The 20711-nt window shown below is 51.7% G+C and overlaps 2 protein-coding genes across 2 annotated transcripts in view; both read right to left on the bottom strand.

Annotated features, from left to right (window-relative positions):
- Positions 1 to 20711, bottom strand: part of LOC143692689 (uncharacterized) — a 365642-nt gene that overhangs the window by 212292 nt on the left and 132639 nt on the right. The window contains 1 exon segment of the mRNA XM_077172932.1: positions 20053 to 20147. Coding sequence (XP_077029047.1) covers positions 20053 to 20147 — 95 coding nt within the window.
- On the bottom strand, positions 1508 to 2440 carry LOC129131478 (olfactory receptor 14A16-like). The gene has a single exon (XM_054650469.2). The coding sequence runs from the start codon at positions 2438 to 2440 to the stop codon at positions 1508 to 1510; it is 933 nt and encodes a 310-aa protein (XP_054506444.2).

Below are 20711 nucleotides of genomic sequence, written 5' to 3'. Positions count from 1 at the left end.
TTCTCCTGGCAGCCCCAAAGCCCATCCTGTCAGTCCTGCAGAGCCTCTGCAGCTCCTCCTCACTGCCCAGAACAGGGAGCCCCAGAGGCAGACACAGCAGCCCAGATGTGCCCCCCTGGCCTGGGGTGCCTCTGGCAAGGGAGCAGCAGCAGGCACTGCAGGAGCCTGCAGACAATTCCTGCAGCACTTGTAGGATGATCCTGCTGCCCAAGGGACGTTCCCATGGGGCCAAGTCAGGAACTGCAATGGGGAGTGGGGCCAGAGAGGAAAGGGCAAACAGCGATGGGCTGTTTGCAGGGGAGGCAACAGGGCTGGGAAAGAGGAATAAATCTGTATCAGGGAATAGTAAAGAAAGCAAAGGAGAAGCAGAGGAAATGCTCAGGACAGTTTGGGGGTGGCTGCCAGGCAGCCCTGGCTCTGAGCAACAGCATCTGCAGTGCACAGGAAAGTCCCAGCTGATGGGAACAAACTTTCTGGCTGACTGCAGAGGCCAGGACAAAGCTGAGTGGTTTCCCTGGTGTCCCGCAGGCCTTGCTGGCCCCAGGGGCTGATGGCATTTGTGCTCCCTCAGGTTCATGTCCCCACAGCAACAGCATGGGGGTGCTGGCCCTGCTGTGTGCAATGCAAACAGGGGCTGCTGAGGCAGTGCTGCCGTGTCTGTACCTGCAAGGATGGGGCACCTGTGTGAACTGGGGGAGAGGCCAGGGCTGCAGAGGGGGGATGTTGTTGGCAGCTGCATGAGGACGCTCTGGGACGCTGCCCTGGGCTGTGCAGCACACTGGGCATGGATCAGCCCCTGCTCTGCTGCTCCTTCCCGTCTGCCCCAGGGCCCTTGCAGAGCCCCAGCCATGCTGTTTGCCCCCAGCCTGCCCACGGCCAGCCTGGGGCTGCTCACGGGGGTTCCTGTGCTGAGCATTGGCCTGGCCGTGTTCTTGAGAGAGCCTGGGCAAGGAGCCTGGAGCCCCCAGGGCCTGGCCTGAGGCGTCAGCGCTGCCCCAGCAGTGCCCATGGCCTGTCCCTGCTGCAGCCCCGGCACTGCCACCCCCAGGGCTGTGCCCGGCCCCGAGAGCACTCAGGCCCTGCAGCAACACCAGCGCCACCAGGGCAGCGGGGCAGGGCCACGGCAGCAGCACTGGCAACACCAAGTGCTGCTGCTGCTGCTGCTGCTGGGCACAGCTGCTGGGCCAGCACTGATCTGCCCCAGCTCTGCACACAGACATTGCTGCTGCAGCTCCAGAGAAGGCAACAGAAGGGCATCTCTGCAGAAAACTCTGCTGGGACATCCTTTAGTTCCTTTAAAGGCACCAAGAGCGCAGCCCCTCATTGACAATGTCTGTGGCCACAGGGAAGATGGAGAGAAATAAAATGAGAAATGGCACAAACAATGACATTTATTTGTGGAAAATATGAAAAAAGTAAAAGAAAAGAAAAAACCCCACAAACAAACCAACAAGAAGTATCAAAGATTCCCTTTATTACAAGTAATTGGCGTAAATTGGCCAGCAGTTTAATGTTTCTGAAAGCATCCAGTCATCTGTCTCCACCCTGCAGCCTTGAGCTCCTGGTTCCTCAGGCTGTAGATGAGGGGGTTCAGGGCTGGAGGCACCACCGAGTACAGAACTGACAGGGCCAGATCCAGGGATGGGGAGGACACGGAGGGGGGCTTCAGGTGAGCAAAGATAATAGTGCTGAGGAACAGAGAGAGCACGGCCAGGTGAGGGAGGCAGGTGGAAAAGGCTTTGTGCCGTCCCTGCTCAGAGGGGATCCTCAGCACAGCCCTGAAGATCTGCACATAGGAGAAAACAATGAACACAAAACAACCAAAACCTAAACAGCAACTAACAACAATGAGCCCCAGATCTCTGAAGTTGGAGTGTGAGCAGGAGAGCTTAAGGATCTGTGGGATTTCACAGAAGAACTGACCCAGGGCATTGCCATGGCAGAGGGGCAGGGAAAATGTATTGGCCGTGTGCATGAGAGCAGTGAGAAAGGCACTGGCCCAGGCAGCTGCTGCCATGTGGGCACAAGCTCTGCTGCCCAGGAGGGTCCCGTAGTGCAGGGGTTTGCAGATGGACACGTAGCGGTCGTAGCACATGATGGTCAGGAGGTAATACTCTGATCCAAGAAAGAACAGAATGAAAAAGAGCTGAGCAGCACATCCAGTGTAGGAGATGTTGCTGGTGTCCCAGAGGGAATTGTGCATGGCTTTGGGGACAGTGGTGCAGATGGAGCCCAGGTCAGCGAGGGCCAGGTTGAGCAGGAAGAAGAACATGGGCGTGTGCAGGTGGTGGCCGCAGGCTACGGCGCTGATGATGAGGCAGTTGCCCAGGAGGGCAGCCAGGGAGATGCCCAGCAAGAGGCAGAAGTGCAGGAGCTGCAGCTGCCGCGTGTCTGCCAATGCCAGCAGGAGGAAGTGCCTGATGGAGCTGCTGTTCGACATTTGATATGCCTTGGCATGAGGATCTGTAAGAAAAGTAATCATGGAATAGTTGTGTTTGGAGAGGACTTGAAATATCCCAGCACAGGCCGGGGGCACTTTCCCCCCACTGCCTGCCCAGGGCTCTGCTGCCTGGAGCTGTCCCTGCCAGCAGCTGCTTCCCTGTGCCCAGGGCTGGGCCCTGCCAGTGCTGCCAGAGCCCAGCCCAGCCCTGGGGGCTCAGCTCTGCCCTGCAGAGCCCTCCCAGCTCAGGCACTGCCCAGGGGCAGCTCTGGCTCTGCAGGCTCTGATGGAAACATGGTAAAAACCTTAAGGAGCTCTTGGAAAAGCAAAACTGATGCTGCCCCTAAGGGCTGATTTCTTTCACTGCCTGGTTTTGTAAGATCTGAGGAAAAAAAAAAAATTCTCCACCTGATTTGAGGGATGAATATCTGTGTGCAATTTCCCATCCATGCAACCTAGAGAAGTAGATTAATAAAGAAGGGGCTTACCTTTTATTCAGGCCCTGCCTTGCTGTGCTCCCTGTACATTCTACTTGGAAATGTTCTGCAGTTAAATGCCATGCTGGGAGCACTCCTGAACAATGCAGCATCCTCCCCACACAAGGAGAACACTTCCAAGCCTCACCAGCTGTCTCCTCCCACCCAGATCTTGTCCCCCAGTGCTGGGAGCAGCTGCCAGGGCTGGCTGAGAGCTGTCCCTGGCAGGCAGCAGAGTCCCTGCCCCAGCACAGCGCCCTGGGCTGCAGGACCCTGCTCTGCAGGACAGCCCTGGGCACCCCTGGCTGCTCTGCACAAGAGACAAGCAGAGAATGTACTCACAGGCTCTGCAGGCATTGGCATGTTCCAGCTTGAGGAGATGGCTCCAGGAGCTGCAGCTGCATTGTCCTGCAGCCAGAGGTTCCTGTGCCAAGGGCGGGCAGTGATTGTGCCCCAGGCACTTCTCAGCCCCTTCCCAGCCCTGACTGATTGAAGCTCTCTGTGCCTCTGGGCTGTGCCCGGGCTGGCTGCAGGCAGTGCCCCAGCCCTGCTGGGCTGGCACAAGAGCTGCTCATCCAGAGAAATGTGCTTTTGAAGCTCTTCTTGGTGACCAGGAGCTGCCTCTGTGCCAGGAGCCCAGCCCAGCTCAGCAGCACAGACACAGCACAAGGACTTTAATCAGCCTCTGGGGCTTTGTGCTCAGGCCCTGAACATCAGTCCCTGAGAGGCAGCTGAAGAAACCTCTCCAGAACTCCAAGGCAGAATCCAACTCCAAAGTTTCTTGGACTTTTAATGGGTCCCAGAGAGGGACACGACTGAGAAAGTGTCCCCAGCCCCCAGGCAGAGCAGAGAACTGCAGGCAGTGCTGACAGGTGGGGACAAAGAGAAGCCAAGTCTTGGTGCCCTGGGGCACAGCAGGGTCTGTGCCAGCAAGGGCTGGGAGGAGACACCTTGTCCTGAGGCCCTGGGGCCTCCTGGCACAGCCCCAGCCAGGCTGGGCACTGGCAGCCCCTTGTGCTGCCCTCAGCATCCCCCCCTAGCCCACATCCCAGTGGCCTCAAGGATCTGCTGCAAGGAGTCCCTGGGGAGCCTTGCTCAGCAATGGCCCTGGGGGCTCCTTCATGCTCCCTGCAGGGACTGCAGGTTTTTCAAAGGACTTTGGCTTTGGCTTTTGCCTTGCAGTCTCTGAGAGGTTTGTGCAATCATGGCCTCCAATTATCTGCTGTAATTAGTCCCTGGAGAGGCTTTGTCAGTAACAACACTCAGTGGGGCTCATTAACGCTTCAAGGTACTTCAGTTATTTGAAGGTACTTGGTGTTTCCCTTTTGATACAGACTCTGTGAGAGGTTTGTGCAATCATGGCCCCAATTATCTGCTTTAATGAGTCCCTTGAGAGCTTTGTACTGATACTCAAAGAGGCTCATTAATGCCTTGAGATACTCAAAATTTTTAAGGTACTTTATGGATTTAAGAATACTTTTAGGTACTTTCAAGGATTTTCCTTCCCACACAGAGTCTCTGAGAGGTTTTTGTGCCATCCTGGCCTCCAATTCTCTCCTCCAAGGAGTCTATGAGGAGCCTGTGTTGGGTATCTTCCCCCTTTCTCTTTTACAAGAAAGATGGAACTGAAAGAATTTTGTGAGATTTTCTAAAAGCATCCAAACAAACATGGGACAATTAACAATACAACAACAACCACTTAGAGAAATTATAGTCCTCTTTTAGCTAGACCTCATCCAAGCTCTTTAGTCCCCATGTTTGGAAAAGTTTTTTGACCCAGTCTTTGTTTTCCACTTGAAGCTTCTTGACCCCTTCCTTCAGTACCTGAATGCTCTTGTGGATTGACTCGCTGTGGCTGGAGAGGTTCATGCAGCACATGCCCTCAGAGTCTACACAGCCATGCCCATGTGCCCAGAGTAAAAACTCTATCGCTGTTCTGCAAGGTGGCGTGTCTGATGGTCTCTGTGTCTGAGAGCAGCCACTCAATGTGAGGGAGGCAGCATTGGTTTGCTTACTTAACAGGCACCCAGGATGGTCCGACTGCCCTAAAGCTTTAGCTGCAGCCACCCAAGGTAGTAACATGGAGGCTGCCATTCTTTTGTTTTGACTCCAATAGATGACATTATTTTTGCAATCAGATACACAGTAGTGTGTAGATCTTTTTGCTCTGTTTCTCTGGCCATTAGTCATTTTTGTCTTGGGTGCCAGCAAGGTAAGCCTCCCCAAGCTACAAGATGCGCCTTTCATGTCTGAAGGGACACCAGGCCATGCTCTATCCTTGCAAATACGAAACACACCCTGCAGCAACTGCAGTGGGTAGCTACTGGACCAAGAAATTATGGAAGAGGTGTAATTACACCATCAGGTGTGGTTTTGTAAGTGGGATGGTATGGGGAGATGTCTCTCCTGATAGTTTCTTTTTTCTTGTAATTTTGTGTGTTTCACCATCTTCTGTTGTAGTGCGTTCTTATATTTTGTAATACTTTGAAGTAGTTTGTTTTGTATTCCCATGTTTTTCCCAAATGATTTATCCCAGACTGTACCCCCCCCCTTTCCTTCTACTTGTGTTATCCCTTTCCCGGGATGAGATCTCCAAAACCCCCACCCTGGCTCTCTGTCAGTCACTTAGCATCCCAGCCCCCTATCCAGAAGTTTCGGTCCAAGTTATCGAGTGATTAGCCAGAGGCTAGGGGTCAGCCCCCCAAGTCCTGTCCCATATGCTGTTTTGTATGTCTATCCCCCCAGCACCCATCCCCCAGAGATACCTATTGGTCAGTAGGATGTTATCTACTTTGGTTTCCTCCCCCCTTTAAATGTGAGCTCCGGACATCCCCCAGCACTCTCGGCAGGAGGCCCCCTGAGGTGCAGGAGCTCCTTCGGGACTCCTTAATAAAACCTTGGAATATCCCCTGCTGGGAGTCGGCCCCTTTCTCTTCCACCGATGTCTCTGCCGTCTCTGCTGCAGCGAAGGCAACCAGCCTGAGTGCCCTCAGCACCCTCGGGGCACAGAGAGTGTCTCCCCGCAGTCGGCCGTGTTGGGGCTGCTCCCCCCATTCTCTGCCGACCCGGGTAAGGCCCAGGGACTTTGAGAGGCTTGCAGAGAGACTGAGACAGCTTGGCGCCCAGGCGTGCGGCTCTGAGACCATCCCCGGAGCCCACGGAAAGGGGCTCGGACATTCTTCCAGTCTGTTCGTTAAGCCTTTGGCCGGCAAGCTACCTCAGAAGAACACACTCCGTTTTAGTGAGTTGCTCTCCTGTGGACGAAGCTGGGAGCTTTTGACGTACCCTCAAAAGTCAGTTTCAGGTGGAACACACCATCCCAGGATTTTCCGTTTCCCTGTCCTGCAGCTGGATTGGTAAGTTTTACCTTTCTCTTGTTTCTCCCCTCTTTGGGAGGGGGGTGTTTCCCTGCCTTTTGTTCTCAGGCCCGCCGCGGAGGGCCGAGGTTTTTTTTTTTCTCTCTATTTTTGGCAGGCTGCCAGCCGCAGGTTTTTTTTCGTCCCCACCCCCCCCCCCCCCCACCTGGGTTGGTGAAATTTGAGATACAAAATTTAAAATCATAGACAAAATGGGTGCTAGGCTTTCTGTATCTCACAAGGGTGTCTATTATTATCTTTTGAACATTCTTAAGAGTGAAAAAATCCGATTTTCAAAAACAGATGTTAAACAATTTGTCAGATGGCTTTTTCTTCATTTTCCCGATGTATCAACTGAAAATATTAGTGATTTGGCTTTTTGGGAAAAATTGGTAATGAGTTATTGAAAGCAGGGAAATCAGGAGACACCTCTCCGACAAAATTTGCTTTTTTAGCCCTGCAGATAAGAAATGTTGTAAAATTTAATTTAAAGATGCAGGAAAACCCATCCGGGAACAGTTTCAACACCTCTGTTCCCAAAAACCCGATCTATCCCCCTCCAAGTTATGTTCTCCCTCTCCGAACCCCTTTTCCCCACCCCCAGCTCCGGCACAAGACATTCTGAAGAAAGCTACACTCCCTAGTTTCCCTCAGAAGCTCCCTGTCTCCAACCCGGACACTTCTGGCCTGACTTCCTGGGACCCTACCCCTTCCCCTGCTTCCCCAAGTTGTAATACCATGTCCCACAACCTTAGTGCCCGCCTTTGTACCCCCGATCCGCGTCAGGTAACTTCCCCGGACCATAATGGTGGACACCACGTGGCCACGTCGGCTCTTTCTTCTTCCCATAATCCTTTTCGCTCTCCCAACAACCCATTCTGCTCGGAGTACCCCGCCCCCGAAATCCGCCCTCCCTGCGTCCTTCCCCCGGCCCCTCCTCTGGTCCCTCCCGCCCTGGCCCCGGCCCCTCCTCCGGCCCCTCCCGCCCCGGCCCCGGCCCCCCCTCCTGCTCCCGCCGCGGCTTCCCTCCGCCCCTCCCACGGCAGTGTAACCAGAGATGCTGAGGTCGGCAGACAGAAGCCGGAAACAGCACAGCTCCTTTCTGCAGCCCCGATGTCATATATCTCTGATTTAAACGGGGGGTTCCAGCCAAATTATAGCCCCCTTTCTGTTGATTCTGTCAAAGAACTGGCCAAAGCCCAAAAAGATTTTGGGAGATCAAGTGAATATTTTAGCGGACTCCTTAAAGCTACATTGTTTGCTAACATTTTAACCCCTGCTGATATCAAACACCTTTTTTCCTGCCTGTTATCCTCTTCTGAATATCTCTTGTGGGATGCAGCATGGAAAAAAGGATTGAGAGCAATTTTACCAGCTCTGTGGGCTGATGAAGCTACTGCTCGTGATGTTTATGGTAACGTGATATCTCTCTACCATCTCTGTGGACAGGGAGGTTGGGAGGATGGAGCAAGTCAGTCAGAGGGCATTCCCACAAGGGCTTTCAGAGAATGTGCTAGAGCAGCTGAGAAAGCTTTCTTTGGGCTCCGGCCTGCTGTTCCAATTGAGAATTATTTGAAAATAACACAATCTCCATCTGAGTCCTTTTTGAGTTTTGTGGAAAGGTTGAGAAAAGCTGTTGAATTGCAAGTTCAGAACGAAGGAGCCAGGATGGAAATCCTCACCGAGATTGCTAAAGAAAATGCCAATGAGAAGTGTAAAGCTGCCATCCTGAGCCTGCCTCTTGATCCAACGCCTACGCTGCAGGCAATGCTTGAAGTGTGTGAGAAGAAAGTTACCATCACCCTTGCTGACCAGGACGAGAGACCAAAACCACAGAGAAAGATTGCTGCAGTGGAAGCCCCTGATCCACCATTCACCAGCCAGCTCCAGCACGTCACGATGCCACAAGAGAGAATCTCCAACTCCAATCGACCTTGTCATCTTTGTGGGAAGTTAGGGCATTGGATGCCTGGCTGCCCTCTGAAAAAGCAGTTTTTAGATTTTAAATACAATAAGCTTAAAAACCAGAATTCCCCAAAGGACCACCTCTCAAAAAACTGAGTAAAGAGTGCTCCTTTCCCCAGCACTATGACAAAAATAGGGTGGGCTCAATTCAAGTACAGGGGAGGGACAAGAAATCTAGTGTAAAAGATGTATTTGTGCCAAGCGAGGCACTGGCTTTGAACAAAACAGAACATTCATTTGATTGGGACAATCCCAGACCAATTCTAACTACCGATTCTCCCCACAACCCTTACAGGTTGGCGTTGACAGAGCCTCTCCATCTCAAGGACACTAACTGGCATTTCATATCTGTTAACCCTGAACAGCCAGGTACTTGGACACAGCTTTGCCAGAAACGTCACAGTAAGTATGTCGTCCTTGGGGACACAAAACACACACCCCAAGAAATTAATATTCCTCCGGGTCTCATATCATCAGACCCGAAACAATTTGTCATTTGGCTCCATTGTACTCACCCACCCGTGTACTTGCCCAAAGGCCAAATCATAGCCCAAGCCATCCCAGTACCTGAGCCTCCATGGGACCAGGAGCAAGCAGACACCCTCAGAGATAAACTCCATCCCAATGTCTGCTGGACTCAGGTATTGGGAAAAGAAAAACCCAAGCTATCATGTGGGTTGCACCGTGGTGGTGAGTACAAATCTATACAAGGACTTTTAGATACCGGAGCAGATGTCATGATCATTCCATCTAAAGAGTGGCCGTCACACTGGGAATTGCAAAACGTAGCAGGACACGTGCAAGGTGTAGGGGGCATTCAATTGGCAAGACAGTCAAAAAACGTTGTTCAAATTGAAGGACCTAATGGCAAAGTAGCTTCCATTCGCCCGTTTGTTTTAGACTACACAGAGCCCCTCTGGGGCAGAGATTTAATGGTTCAATGGGGAACCACAATTGACATCCCAGAAAACCCGCAGGTTTTTCGGGGAGCGGTCGCTGAAGTGCGCCATGCCCAAAAATTGATTTGGAAAACTGATACTCCAATACGGGTAGTTCAGTGGCCGCTCAACAAAACCAAATTAAAGGCGCTTGAAGAGCTTGTACAAGAGCAGTTAAAGAAAGGTCACATTGTGGAGACCACGTTGCCGTGGAATTCGCCTGTCTTTGTCATTAAAAAACCCAACAAAGACAAGTGGCGGCTTCTCCATGATCTCCGTCAAATCAACAACATTATTGAGGACATGGGCTCTCTACAACCAGGGATGCCCTCACCAAGCATGCTTCCACAGAATTGGTCTTTAGCTGTAATTGACATCAAAGATTGTTTTTTTCAAATTCCCCTACATCCTGACGATGCCCCGCGTTTTGCCTTTTCGGTTCCCACCATTAACCTGGAGGCCCCAATGAAGAGATACCACTGGAAAGTTCTCCCACAAGATCTCAAAGTGAGTCCTGTGATTTGCCAGCGGCATGTCTCTTCCTTGTTGTCTCCAGTCTGTGAAGCTGCAGGAGATTCCATCATCCTGCACTACATGGGTGACATCCTGGTGTGTGCCCCAACTGACGACATGCTTACTCACACACTTGACCTGACAATCAATGCATTGGTTGCTGCAGGGTTTGAGCTCCAAGAAGAAAAGATTCAAAAGATGCCACCTTGGAAGTACTTGGGCCTTGAGATTGGAAAGCGGACCATTGTGCCGCAAAAATTAACTATCAAACGTGACATCAAAACCTTAGCGGATCTCCATCAACTTTGTGGATCCTTAAACTGGGTGAGACCTTGGCTAGGCATTTCCACTGAAGACCTAGCCCCCCTTTTCAATTTGTTAAAAGGGGGAGATGATCTTAGTTCTCCTAGGACCCTCACCCAGGAAGCGAGAACCGCACTGGAGAAAGTTCAGGAAATCATGTCTACTAGACAGGCCCACAGGTGCCAGCAGGGTCTCCCCTTCAATTTTATCATCTTAGGCAAGTTGCCACACCTCCATGGGATGATTTTTCAGTGGGAAACTGTCCAGGCAAGGAAAGGTGACCAGGTCAAGAAAGATCCACTCTTAATTATAGAGTGGGTCTTTCTCAGTCACAACAGGTCAAAAAGGATGACAATGCCACAGGAGCTGATGGCAGAACTGATCCGGAAAGCAAGGATTCGGATCAGGGAATTGGCAGGGTGTGACTTTGACTGCATTTACATTTCCTTAAACCTGAAATCAGGCCATCTGTCTCAAGCAATGCTAGAGCAATTTTATCAAGAGAATGAAGCCTTGCAATTAGCCCTAGAGAGCTACACAGGCCAAATTTCAATTCACCGACCGGCCCACAAAATTTTCAATTTAGATGTTCAGTTTTCATTATCACTGACAAGTATTCAGAGCAGGACACCTCTAAAAGCACTGACAGTTTTTACTGACGCGTCTGGTGCGTCTCACAAGTCAGTGGTAACTTGGAAAGATCCCCAAACTCAACAGTGGGAAGCAGATATTGCCAAGGTGGAAGGATCACCCCAAATTGCTGAGTTGGCCGCTGTAGTCAGAGCTTTTGAGAAGTTTCCCGAGCCTTTAAATTTAGTTACTGATTCAGCTTATGTTGCAGGTGTAGTGTCTAGGGCAGAGAATGCTGTGTTGCAAGAAGTTTCCAACATTTCTTTATATGAATTACTTTCCAAGTTAGTAAGAATTATCTCTTGCCGAGAACAACCCTTTTATGTGATGCATGTTAGGTCACACACAGACCTGCCGGGGTTCATTGCAGAAGGCAACCGTAGGGCTGATGCCCTTGCAGCAGCAGCCAAGATGGCCCCGCTCCCAGATGTATTCCAACAAGCAAAGATCAGTCATCAATTTTTTCATCAGAATGCACCTGCCTTAGTTCGGCAATTCCACCTGAAGCACAAACAAGCCCAAGCCATCGTAGCCACGTGCCCTTCTTGTCAAAATCAGTCACTACCTTCCTTAAGTACAGGAGCAAACCCTAGGGGCTTGCAGAGCTGCGAAGTGTGGCAGACAGATGTAACCCACATCCCATCATTTGGCAGATTTAAATATGTCCACGTCTCCGTGGATACCTTTTCTGGTGCCATCTATGCTTCTGCCCACACAGGGGAGAAGGCCAGTGAGGTAAAGAAGCATTTCATGCAAGCCTTTTCCACATTAGGAATCCCTAAGGTCATCAAAACAGACAATGGCCCAGCGTACAAGTCCAAAGACCTTCGGAGCTTCCTGCAGCAATGGGGAATAGAACACAAAACAGGCATCCCCTATTCCCCGACAGGCCAAGCTGTGGTGGAGAGAGCCCATCAGAACCTAAAAAAGGTTCTTCACCGACAACGTGAAGTTATGAAAACGGAGACCCCTCAAATCCAGCTGTCCAAAGCGCTGTTCACACTGAATTTTTTGAACTGTACCTATGAAAACATTAACCCACCTATTATAAGACATTTTAACGAGAACAGTCAGCACAAACTAAAAGTCCGTCCACCAGTCCTCATAAAAGACCCTGAAACTTGGAAAATAGAGGGGCCCCATGAGCTCGTAGTCTGGGGTAGGGGATATGCGTGCGTATCCACTCCCTCAGGCTTGAGATGGATCCCCTCCAGGTGGGTGAGACCGTACATTCCTAAGGTGTCTAAGGACAAAGCTGCAACACAGGTAGCCAGTGCCTGCTGGAGGAGGAAGCGCCGTCAGACTCTTTAAAGTTAGATTGTTGTTACCTGGACCTTATCCCTAACATTTTTTATTTTCAGTTTTAGTGTTTTCCTTTGATCTGAACTCAGCCCTGGTATCATCAGAATGAGCCCCATCCTTCCGTTGCTTCTGTTGACAGCCGTCCATCCAAGTCAGATGTGGATCGTTCCACAGCCTCAGGCAAATGTGTGGACCACCCTCGCCAGAGTCCTCAACCAAGACCACATTTGTCTGTCAGCCTCTTCTGTGTCTGACCCGATGTCCACTTGCCTTGTGGGGATCCCATCTAAATATGATGAATTTCCGCCAACATTAGCTGCTCCCCTTCCCCCAGTATATAATCCGTTATCCCCTTGGTCAAAATTAATTGATAGACAAGCAGTAGCAGAAAAAGAACCCCAAGAATTTGAACTCCTTGGTTCTGCCAAGGCATTCTATTGTGTTCAGTTTACGTTTACACCAAAAGATCAAGTAGATTTGTACCATGAAGTCAAACAGTTTAAAGTGAATTATACAGCAAAAATTTGGTGTAAGAAAATTTCCCAAGTAGGAATGCCTTCTACCCCTGATAACAAGCCCCATGCCCTTCCTAAGGGGTTTTTCCTCATTTGTGGTGACAGGGCATGAGCAGGCATCCCCTCTCGTCTAATTGGAGGTCCATGCACCATTGGAAAGCTGAGCCTGTTTACACCCAACAAAACCCAAATCATGGATTGGCGAACCAAAACCAACACCCGCAATTCGGCCCGCAAAAAGAGAGATTTAAAGAATCTGGACCCAAATTGCGATTCTGAAATTGTACATTGGTCCAAACCAAAAGGAGTTGCGATCACCGTGTTTTTGCCATGGGTGTCTGCAGCCAAAGCTCTAGGTGAATTATCACATCTAGAGTGTTGGGTTGCTAAACAGGCCAATATTACATCAGCTGCACTTTCAGACCTCCTGGCAGACGATGAAACAACAAGGCAAGCCACCCTACAAAATCGGGCTGCAATTGATTTTCTCCTCTTGCTACATAATCATCGTTGTGAGGAGTTTGAAGGTCTCTGTTGCCTGAATCTGTCATCCAAAGCTGAAAATGTCCACAAAATCATCGGAAAGATGCAACAAATGGTCCAAGACATCAAGCAAGAAACAGCAGACTGGATGGATGGACTCTTTCAAGGATGGGGACTCTCGGGCTGGGTCAAATCCATTTTGAAATCTGTATTTTTAGTTTTGCTTGTTCTTCTTGTTATTTTGATCAGTTTTGGGATCATCAAGAGCATTGTGACCAAACTGATCTCGAAAGCTATTTCCCCTTTAGAGGTCAATCAGGTGACTGTTCCCACCTCTTCTGAAGAAGGGACAGAAACCTCTGCAGAATTTACAAAACAGCCTTGGTTTGCTGATGATTGATAGCACTCCGAGCTGAAATTTAATGTTTAGGTGCCTCTTCCTTTTTTATTTAAACGAAAAGAGGGAGATGTTGTAGTGCGTTCTTATATTTTGTAATACTTTGAAGTAGTTTGTTTTGTATTCCCATGTTTTTCCCAAATGGTTTATCCCAGACTGTACCCCCCCCCCCTCCTTTTCCCCTCTACTTGTGTTATCCCTTTCCTGGGATAAGATCTCCAAAACCCCCACCCTGGCTCTCTGTCAGTCACCTCGACATCCCAGCCCCTTACCTAGAAGTTTCGGTCCAAGTTATCGAGTGATTAGCCAGAGGTTAGGGGTCAACCCCCCAAGTCCTGTCCCATATGCTGTTTTGTATGTCTATCCCCCCAGCACCCATCCCCCAGATATACCTATTGGTCAGTAGGATGTTATCTATGTTAGTTTCCTCCCCACTTTAAATGTGAGCTCCAGACATCCCCCAGCGCTCTCGGCAGGAGACCCCTGAGGTATAGGAGCTCCCTCGGGACTCCTTAATAAAACTTTGGAATATCCCCTGCTGGGAGATGGCCCCTTTCCTCTTCCACCGACGTCTCGGTCGTCTCTGCTGCAGCGAAGGCAACCAGCCTGAGTGCCCTCAGCACCCTCAGGGCACAGAGAGTGTCTCCCCGCAGTCGGCCGTGGTGGGGCTGCACCCCCCACTCTCTGCCGACCCGGGTAAGGCCCAGGGACTTGAGAGGCTTGCAGAGAGACTGGGACACCTCTGTGCCAGGAGCCCAGCCCAGCTCAGCAGCACAGACACAGCACAAGGACTTTAATCAGCCTCTGGGGCTTTGTGCTCAGGCCCTGAACATCAGTCCCTGAGAGGGAGCTGAAGAAACCTCTCCAGAACTCCACGGCAGAATCCAACTCCAAAGTTTCTTGGACTTTTAATGGGTCCCAGTGAGGGACACGACTGAGCAAGTGTCCCCAGGCCCCAGGCAGAGCAGAGAACTGCAGGCAGTGATGACAGGTGGGTACAAAGAGAAGCCAAGTCTTGGTGCCCTGGGGCACAGCAGGGTCTGTGCCAGCAAGGGCTGGGAGGAGACACCTTGTCCTGAGGCCCTGGGGCCTCCTGGCACAGCCCCAGCCAGGCTGGGCACTGTCAGCCCCTTGTGCTGCCCTCAGCATCCCCCCCTAGCCCACATCCCAGTGGCCTCAAGGATCTGCTGCAAGGAGTCCCTGGGGAGCCTTGCTCAGCAATGGCCCTGGGGGCTCCTTCATGCTCCCTGCAGGGACTGCAGGTTTTTCAAAGGACTTTGGCTTTGGCCTTGGAGTCTCTGAGAGGTTTGTGCAATCCTGGCCTCCAATTATCTGCTGTAATTAGTCCCTGGAGATTCTCTGCCTGTTGCAGCATTGATTAGGACTCATTAATACTTCAGGGTACTTAAGTTTTTTAAGCTACTTCCCCTTTCCCTTTTGATACAGACTCTATGAGAAAGATTGTGCATTTACAGGCTCCAATTATCTGCTTAATGAGTCCCTGGAGAGCCGTTATCAGTAACAACATTCAGTGGGCTCATTAATGCTTCAAGGTACTTGAGTTATTTTAAGGTACTTGGTGTTTCCCTTTTGATACAGACTCTGTGAGAGGTTTGTGCAATCATGGCCCCAATTATCTGCTTTAATGAGCCCCTGGAGAGCTTTGTACTGACACTCAGTGGGGCTCAGTAATGCTTTGAGCTTCTCAAAATTTTTAAGGTAGTTTGGAATTTCCTTTCCACATTGAGACTCTGAGATGTTTTTGGTCAATCCTGGCCTCCAGTTCTCTCCTCCAAGGAGTCCATGAGGAGCCTGTGTTGGGCATGGACCTCACTGAGACCCATTCATGCTTTGAGACACTTTGGGGTTTTCTTCTGGCTTTGACTCCTGGAAAGGTTTGTGCAATCTCCTCTCAGGCCCTGAGGTTCCAGGGCTCAGCTCCAAATGCACCACAGGGCTCATCAGGATGCAGCAAGTACTGACAAACCATGGCTCTGCCTTGATTTCCCTCTGCCCTTATGCAGTTTATCAGGAATGTATCTGGAGTGATTTTGGTTTGCTAATTTGAGATTTCTCAGCCAATGCATCTATTAGTGCAGTGGGATCAGTGTTGGCTAATTACCATTGCACTCACTGGAATATATTTACTCATTTCCTGCTGTGAGATAGGATTAGGAGAAAGGCAAAATAGGCTCAAAATTTTAAAAGGGTACATAGAAAAGCTTATTACCAGTAAAAAGAAGAAAGATTAATAAGAATCTGAACACTTCTCCTCTCCCTACAACCTTTTCTTTCTTACTGACAATGCAAGGAGACAAAACCTGAAAGTTTCAGTCAGTTTACACCACCTAGAACAGTCTTTCTTCAGTTCACTTAGGGAGAGGAGTCTCTCTTTCATGCTATGGAGACTTCTCCATAAGAAAAACGTTTGCTCGTGGCTCTCAATTCCCACAAATAGCAGGTGCCCAGAAAATCTGCAATCATGAAGTCCCTCCCATTTTTCACAGCTTTTCCCACAGCTGTTTTTATGGGCCATGTCAACTAATGGGGTATGAGTTTAAAGATGAGCTGTTCAAGAGCAAAGATTCTCCTTATCTATTTCTGAAACAATCTTCCTCTCTGGGAACAGAGATCTTCTTCTCTCCCTGAGAGCACAGAGTCTCATCACTCTTTTCTTTTTCTGCGTTCAAACTTCTCATGGGACCACAGCTACTTCAACATTTGCTTATTTTGCATGGAGACCTTTGCTGAACAAGTCATCTCCCCATACTTTTCAATGCCTTATAGGGAAAAAGAGAGTCTGATGTATCAATTCCATCATTCTCCATAGCTTTACAAGAGGATTTCAGCCCCAAAATCAAGGCATATCCTCATCCTTTCCATCTGGAACCCAACTTCCTCTTCACTGAGCTCGGTGTCTTCATGTTTCTCCTCTGTGTGCCTGCACTTTGTCCTTTTCTCTCACTGGAGGGAGGATGGAAGCACTGAAAGAGTTCATATCTCACCCGGGGCCTGCAGGTGGTTCCGTGCCCCCGGCTGGGCTCGGTGCTTGCGGCCGGAGCTGTTTTACCATGGAGGTTTCTGCAGCGGCTGCGCTGGGGCTGTGTCAGGATGGGCCGCGCTGGGGCAGGGCCAGGATCTCAGCAGCCAGGCCAGAGCACAGCAGCAGCACGGCCGGGGGCCGATGGCTTCTCCTGCCCCTGCCCGGGGCTTGCGGCTGAAGCCCAAGGGTGGCAGAAGCTTGGCCGAGCCGGCCTGGCCCGGGGCTGCTCCTGGGGCCCGGCGGATCCTGGCTGGGCCCGGGCTGGCGGCGGGGCAGGGCTCAGCAGGGCCCAGATGTTCCCAACTGCAGCCATGGCCCGGCCCGGCCTCGGCCCCGCGGCCTCCCCTGCCCTGCCCAGCAGCCGATGGGGCCTGGCGGGGTCCCTGGGAAGGGGCCCGGCCCCACGGCAGGAGCCGCCCGGCCCGGCCTGGCTGAGACGGGGCCGGGTCAGCCTTGTTACCTCTGTGCCAGCCAGAAGGGAAAGAGACCCTCCCAGGCTTTCCCATCTTTAACATGTGTCTTCACAGAGGCCTGTACAGTTTCCTTCATAGTTTAACAGATTGTCAATTCTCAAAGCTAATTACTGATTGTTTTTTTTGTCAGACATGGAGGAAACTGCTAGCAGCTTCTCTTAGAACATCACTTTCGTGATGCAAAACCACCACAACTGCACAGAGCACAGAGCTCCTTTGTCCATATATAGTGCTCATGTGCCCGAGGTTTCAAAATACCTCCCTGGGAGATCTCCGGGCCCTCTCCAAGGTGTTTTCAACTGAAAACATTCAGCTCAGAGTCTAAGAAAATCACCAGAGGACAGGGCCAGCCTTACCTGTCTGTCCTGGCTACTTTTGTCTGAGATCAGTCCTTAGATAAACAGAATTGAGAGGCCAAATTCTAATTTTGGCCATGGTCCCTGGACCTGAAAGCTGGTTCTTTTCCATAGGAAGGAAGGAACAGAGCCCCAGTGTTTCAGGGGCAGATGAGAAATGGCCACCAGAGGCCAAGGCCAGCCAGAGCAAGCAGGATTTTGTTCTGAGTGATATCCTTGCATATAGGAATTGCTTTAGGGAGAGTTTCAATTTTGGCAATGGGCATCTGAAAAGGGGGGCGGTTCTTTCCCATAGCAAGAAAAGCACAGAGCCCCAGTTTTCCAGGAGCTGATGAGAGGCGGCCCTTGACATTGCAACATCAGCCAGACCTGTCAGGGGACCCCTGGGAAGCCAAACCAGCCAGACCTCTTCAATGTTCCCTCAGTTCCATGGGGCCCCACAGTGTCCCAATGGTCCCTTGCTTCCCTGAGGCCCTGAGGTGCCATAATGCCCCCTTGGTGACACAAGGCCCTGAAGGGTCCCAATGGTCTCCATGGTTCCATCAGGCCCCACAGAGCCATAATGGTCTCTGGGTTCCATGAAGCCCCGTGGTGTCACCATGGCCCCTTGGTTCCATGGGCTCCAGTGGTGCCACAATGATCCCCTTGGTTCCATGAGGTCCCCACAGTGTCCCAGTGATCTCCATGGGAAGGGAAGAACCCAGCCCCAGTGTTGCAGGGGCAGTCACCAGAGGTCCAGGCCAGCCAGGCTTGATGGTACTGGCAGATTGTGCCTGGGAGCAACCCTTGGATATCCAGAATTTTGGAGGTGGAATCCAATTTCAGACATGGACACCTGGAGGATAAGGATGCTTGTTTTCCATTGGAAAGAAAGAACGGAACACTGATTACACAGTGACATTTGGGGATCTATGGGGAGTATTGGGGATTGTTCCTGCACCTCGTGACCCAACAGGAGCTTCTCTAATAAATGTTGCCTGAAGCTCCCACTGTGGTCATGACAGGAACCCATGTGAGTGTCTGGGACATCCCGGCTCTTTGGCAGCCTGGGGACTCCTGGGATGTCACCATGGGATGGCTGTGACTGTCTCTGACCCCAGGGCTCTTTACCATCCCAGAAAGCCCTGGGAGGCATCCATGGAGCCCCTGTCTCTGTGTGTGACATTCCAGCTCTGGAACAGCCTGGAGACTCTTGGAAAGATCCCATGGAGCCCCTCTGAGGGCCTGTGAAAAATCTGACCCTTAGCAGGCAACCATCCCCAGCCCCCTGTTGCTATGGTGAGTTTCCATGGCGACCATCACCAGCCCCCTGCTGCTATGCTCAGTCCCTTGGCAGCTCCATGGAGACCCCATGCCAGGGGTGGTTGCCATGGACACCAGCTCAGGCCTGCAGCCAGAGCCCGTTGCCATGGCAACCATTGGCAGCCCCCATCCCCAGGCTGATGGGATCCCAGAAGCACAGAATGGGCTGAGCTGGGAGGGACCCATCAGGATCCTCCAGTCCAACTGCTGGCCCTGCACAGGACACCCCAACAATGCCAGCCTGGGCCTGGCAGCCCTGGCCAAACGCTGCTGCAGCTCAGAGAGCCCTGGAGCTGGGACCCTTCCCTGTGGAGCCTGGCCAGGGCCCCAGCAGCCTCTGGCCAAAAACCTTTTCCTGACATCCAAGCTGAGCCTGCCCCGACTCAGCTGCAGCCGGTCCCTCCACTCCTGTCCCTGGGCACCAGAGGGAAGAGGTTCCCACAGCCCCAGCCAGGGACCCGCTCCCAAGGCTGCTGCCATGGCCACCAGGGCTGGCACCAGCTGGGATGCTCGGTTTCCACGGGCCGGGCTTCAGCAATGGGATTCCCCAATTTCCTGCTCCCGCTAAAACCGCGCTGCCCTCGCTGCCCTCCCGCCTCCCATGGAAAGCACAAAAGGCAAAGATCCCGGACTGGTTTAAGAACAATTTAATGGGAACAGCAACGAGATAAGGAACAAACAGGAACAGAAACAATATTGATAACAGAAGGGATAAATAAAACTGTTTACAGGGAAAACTACAACACAACTCACAGGGTCTGCCTGGCTACAATATTTCTTGCCTGGAAAGGACACCCTTCTCCTCAGGGAGAGAGAGAGAGTCCCTTTCCTGTCCCTGGCAATGATCTGAGGTGGGAGTGAATGTAATGACAGGGCCATGGCCAGACCCTCATGTTCTCCAATGCCACATCAGGTCATTGGCAAAGGGCAGGAAAAGGGACAGGTGTCTTCCCAGCATGGATCACAGGGAACATGGATCACCAGGGCTCTTTCCAATCTGGCTTCTCCCATGGGGGATGAAGCTGGAGTGGTGCATGAAGCTGTTCCTGCAATCGAGGCACTTGCAGGGCTTCATTTACTGGTGGCTCCGTTGGTGTCTTGTCAAATGAGAGCTTCTGGTGAAGCTCTTCCCACACTGGGGACACTCGTAGGGCCTCTGCCTCTCCCCAGTGTGGATGCGCTGGTGCCTGATGAGGGTGGAATTGTGCTTGAAGCTCTTCCCGCAGTCAGGGCAGTAGAAGGGCCTCTCATCTGCGTGAATCCTCTCATGCAGGTGGAGATTTGAGCTGGTCCGAAACCTCTTCCCACATGTGCGGCACTCTTAGGGCCTCTCCCCAGTGTGGATGAGCTGGTGCCTGATGAGGTGGGACTTGCGCTTGAAGCCCTTCCCGCAATCAGGGCAGTGGAAGGGCCTTTCTTCTGTGTGAATCTGCCGGTGCCTGGCGAGATCAGGGCTGGTGTGAAACCTCTTCTGGCACTCAGGACACTCGTAGGGCCTCTCCCCAGTGTGGATGCACTGGTGGGTCAAAAGGGTGGAGCTGCAGCTGAAGCCCTTCCCACACTCCCCACACTCATAGGGCCATTCCCCAGTGTGGATCATCTGGTGGCTGATCAGGGTGCTGCTCTGCCTGAAGCTCTTCCCACACTCCAAGCACCTGTGGGGCTTTTTCCCATCATGAAGCTGCTCATGGACCACCAGCTCCGAGCTCTGGCTGAAGCTCTGTCCACCTTCCTGGCTCAGGGTGGGTCTTTCCTCCTCAGAGCACCCTGGGCTGGGTTTGGAGCCCCTCCTCCTGTGTAATCTCTGGGACTTGTCCTCCACGTTGGAATTCTGCACTGTGGAGCCACTCAAAATGGCCTCTTCCATGAGGTTCTGCCACAGGGATTTGCCCTCCCTGGTCTCCATCCTCAGCTTCTTCCCTGGGGGAGGAAGGACAAGGAGAGGATGGGATTTGCCTCCGTGCCACAGGGAAGGGGAAGGAGATCCCCCCAGTGCATCCCCGGCAGGACAGGGTTGGCAGCAGGGTTGTCCTGGAGCCGGGGGCTGTGCTGGGCTGGGAGATGGAGCAGGAGAGAGGGGGAAAGGGGCACTGACTTCCTCCTCACCTGCCTGGGGCTCCTGGGGCATCTTCTTCTTCCTCACAGCCTCTTCCTCCATCTGGCCAAGTTTATGGGATGGAAAATCCTGTTTTGAGAAGAAAACAAGGGATAAGTACATT

The sequence above is a fragment of the Agelaius phoeniceus genome, assembly GCF_051311805.1.
Source record: "Agelaius phoeniceus isolate bAgePho1 chromosome W unlocalized genomic scaffold, bAgePho1.hap1 SUPER_W_unloc_2, whole genome shotgun sequence".
NCBI classification, from domain to species: Eukaryota; Metazoa; Chordata; class Aves; order Passeriformes; family Icteridae; genus Agelaius; species Agelaius phoeniceus.
Note: the sequence above shows the minus strand (reverse complement) of the source record. Positions and strands in the feature narration are given on the sequence as shown.

Bases quoted from the DNA above. Each gene is read 5' to 3' on its own strand.
- LOC129131478 (XM_054650469.2), bottom strand. From the start codon at position 2,440: ATGTCGAACAGCAGCTCCATCAGGCACTTCCTCCTGCTGGCATTGGCA.